Source organism: Octopus bimaculoides, chromosome 14, assembly GCF_001194135.2.
Source record: "Octopus bimaculoides isolate UCB-OBI-ISO-001 chromosome 14, ASM119413v2, whole genome shotgun sequence".
In the NCBI taxonomy this organism is placed as follows: Eukaryota; Metazoa; Mollusca; class Cephalopoda; order Octopoda; family Octopodidae; genus Octopus; species Octopus bimaculoides.
This window is the reverse complement of record NC_068994.1, coordinates 2846774-2849220: the sequence shown is the minus strand read 5'-3', so window position 1 is coordinate 2849220 and position 2447 is coordinate 2846774. Positions and strand designations below refer to the sequence as shown.

The 2447-nt window shown below is 29.8% G+C and overlaps 1 protein-coding gene across 1 annotated transcript; it reads right to left on the bottom strand.

Annotated features, from left to right (window-relative positions):
• Positions 1-250: 250 nt before the first annotated feature.
• LOC128249406 (uncharacterized) lies at positions 251-2441 on the bottom strand. The gene is made up of 3 exons (XM_052972940.1): positions 2115-2441; positions 764-911; positions 251-344 (listed from the first exon to the last, which is right to left on the bottom strand). The coding sequence occupies exons 1-3, from the start codon at positions 2292-2294 to the stop codon at positions 256-258; spliced, it is 417 nt and encodes a 138-aa protein (XP_052828900.1). The 5' UTR covers positions 2295-2441; the 3' UTR covers positions 251-255.
• Positions 2442-2447: the final 6 nt, after the last annotated feature.

Sequence of the window (2447 nt, the reverse complement as noted above, 5' to 3'; positions counted from 1 at the left end):
ATTTATGAATTTGAATGAACTAATTTGTTTGTTCTTAAGTTACAGTTTGAAGGAAAATATTTACAAATGCATATTCTTAATGTATAAATGTAGCTATATTAGTTGATATTACATTATTCTGTATTTTCAAATTAATTTTACTTTATTTTAAAGCAGAAGCAATGTTTTGATTCTGTTGCTTTATTAATATTAAATGCAAGGAAATTTTAAAAATCTCCAAAGCAAAGAATTAGAATTGTGCTTATTTTGAGTTTACTATTTCTTATATATTGGTTCTAGATATGTGTCTTGTTCATGTTCATCTTTTAGTATTGGAGGTATGTTTGGTGTGTAGTTACTGTATTCTGAAAGATAAAAAACATTATTTTTTAATAAGTGTTGAAAGGGATAGCTACCTTATATTATCCCAATGCCTTTTATTAAATTAATCCAACATTATTATATTAGTTTTTATATTATATTATGCAAGATTTAGCTGCTTACATTAAAGCACATTCTTTTAAATAGTTTACTCTTTGAGTATCTTATATAAACCTATAAACCTTTTTACATTACAATAAAGGGATTTGAGGTTATAAAATATGATACAATTGCTGCTGTGAGCTTATATGGAATCAGTGTTTATTGTTGCAGATAATCATTGAAAGATATCCATTCATTTATACTGTTAAAATCTTTTATATGATATTAAAAAGTCAGTGTTATAAATATATCCATGCACTTATGGGAAGTAAGTGTCAGCATTTGTTATTTGACAAGTTACCTGATATATGATTTTTAATATCTCCTTCACTCCATCCACGGCAGTGATCTCTTTGAGATGGTAATGTATCACTTAAGTTGTTTGATGTCACAATGCCACTGTTGTCACCTTGCTCACAAGACTCATCTGAAATCTGTTTATTGTAGATCTGTCATTGAAATAACAAAGCTTTAGATTAAACATTTGACAGTTAGTGTACACTATTATGAGTTTATGATGATTTCATATGAGATTACAGTTTTCATTACAGTATATTTCTGAAGTACTTAGAATTAGTTCAAGTATTGTTGTGCTGTGTATTGTGTTGGTTAGACAAGATTAAGTAGAGTTAGTTAGTTGTTTAGCCTATATCATGTCCTTCTTGAGTTGGAAGAGGGTGAGTGAGGTTTGTATGTGAGTGTGTGAGTTTGATGTTTTAAATTTTGTACTTCTACAAAAACGCAATACGTAAAACCATTTGAGATAGTAAAATTGTTAAATGTATAACAGATCATATATTTATATTAAAAATGCTTCTGGTAGATCTTTATGAGACTGGTTGATTAACCACTTAAAATGGCATTTCACAGTTAGTGTATCTTTTGGAGAGAAGTGATTCAAGAATCAGTTAGTACTACAATGAGTAGTACATATGAAAATTATGTTTTGCAATGTAAACTGAGTAAAATATTTAGCAGAGATCCATAAATATAATGATTCTGTATAATTATCCATTATCCAGCTCATTGTATCCAGATTACATGCAAATATAACAAGAATACAACACACAGATCACAACACAGCATTTGAAGATCTGAGTAGCCATGAAAATATGGAAATTTAAACGCAATAGGAACCCTAAAACTAATTTCTGGATGAGTGTAGAATATCCAAGTGGTTTTAATGCTATCCAGAGCATATAAACTTATTTTTACTTAAAGACATTACCTTTCATTGTTATATTGCCTGGTGACTAATAGCAGCTTTAATGTCAAAACATATGGAACCAAATAATAGCTAAATCAGGTGCTTACTCTAATAAGAATCCATAAAAGTTCCAGGGTAATTCCCATGCTTACAAATATCAGGATTAAAAACAGTAAAGAATTTTTAGGTGGTGTTATTGGCCAAACCAGAAACTAACTTATTCTTCTGAACATTAAGGTTTCCAGAATGATGGCTATAGCAAATAATTTTCTGAAATTTATAAACCTCTGAGGAAGTAGGATAAGAAAAACATTTGAAGTCCACTCTACAGCTTGTATTAAATTATATGCTGATATGGCGATATAAGGAATAATGAAGTGAATAAATATTATTAAAAACAAAAGCATTAAACAACACTTGAAAGATAGATTTGTTGCCTAGATACCTGTGGAACTGGTGGAAGTCTCCTGGGTGTTGTTGAGAATTTCCATTCATTGGCTGATTGTTCCATCTCTGGATAATATGGACTTTTGGGGTTTATTGACTGAAGATTTCTGCTAAATATCTCTTCTGCATTCCGAGTTATTGCAACAGGATTGTTAGTCTGATACAGGATTTGTCTCATTTCAGTCCTCGATAGAAATTTTGGATTATTTTTTTCTGCAGATGAATTATTGAAGTGATTAATACATCTGAAAACACACAGTGTTATGGACACTACAATAGCCACAGACAGTATTACAGCTGCTGCTACAATGATAATTATCCAAGTCATATT

Bases quoted from the DNA above. Each gene is read 5' to 3' on its own strand.
- LOC128249406 (XM_052972940.1), bottom strand. From the start codon at position 2,294: ATGAGACAAATCCTGTATCAGACTAACAATCCTGTTGCAATAACTCGG. The intron at 912-2,114 runs GTATCTAGGCAA...TTTCAATGACAG, and splicing joins GACTTCCACCAGTTCCACAG to ATCTACAATAAACAGATTTC. The intron at 345-763 runs GTAACTTGTCAA...TTTATCTTTCAG, and splicing joins TATTAAAAATCATATATCAG to AATACAGTAACTACACACCA.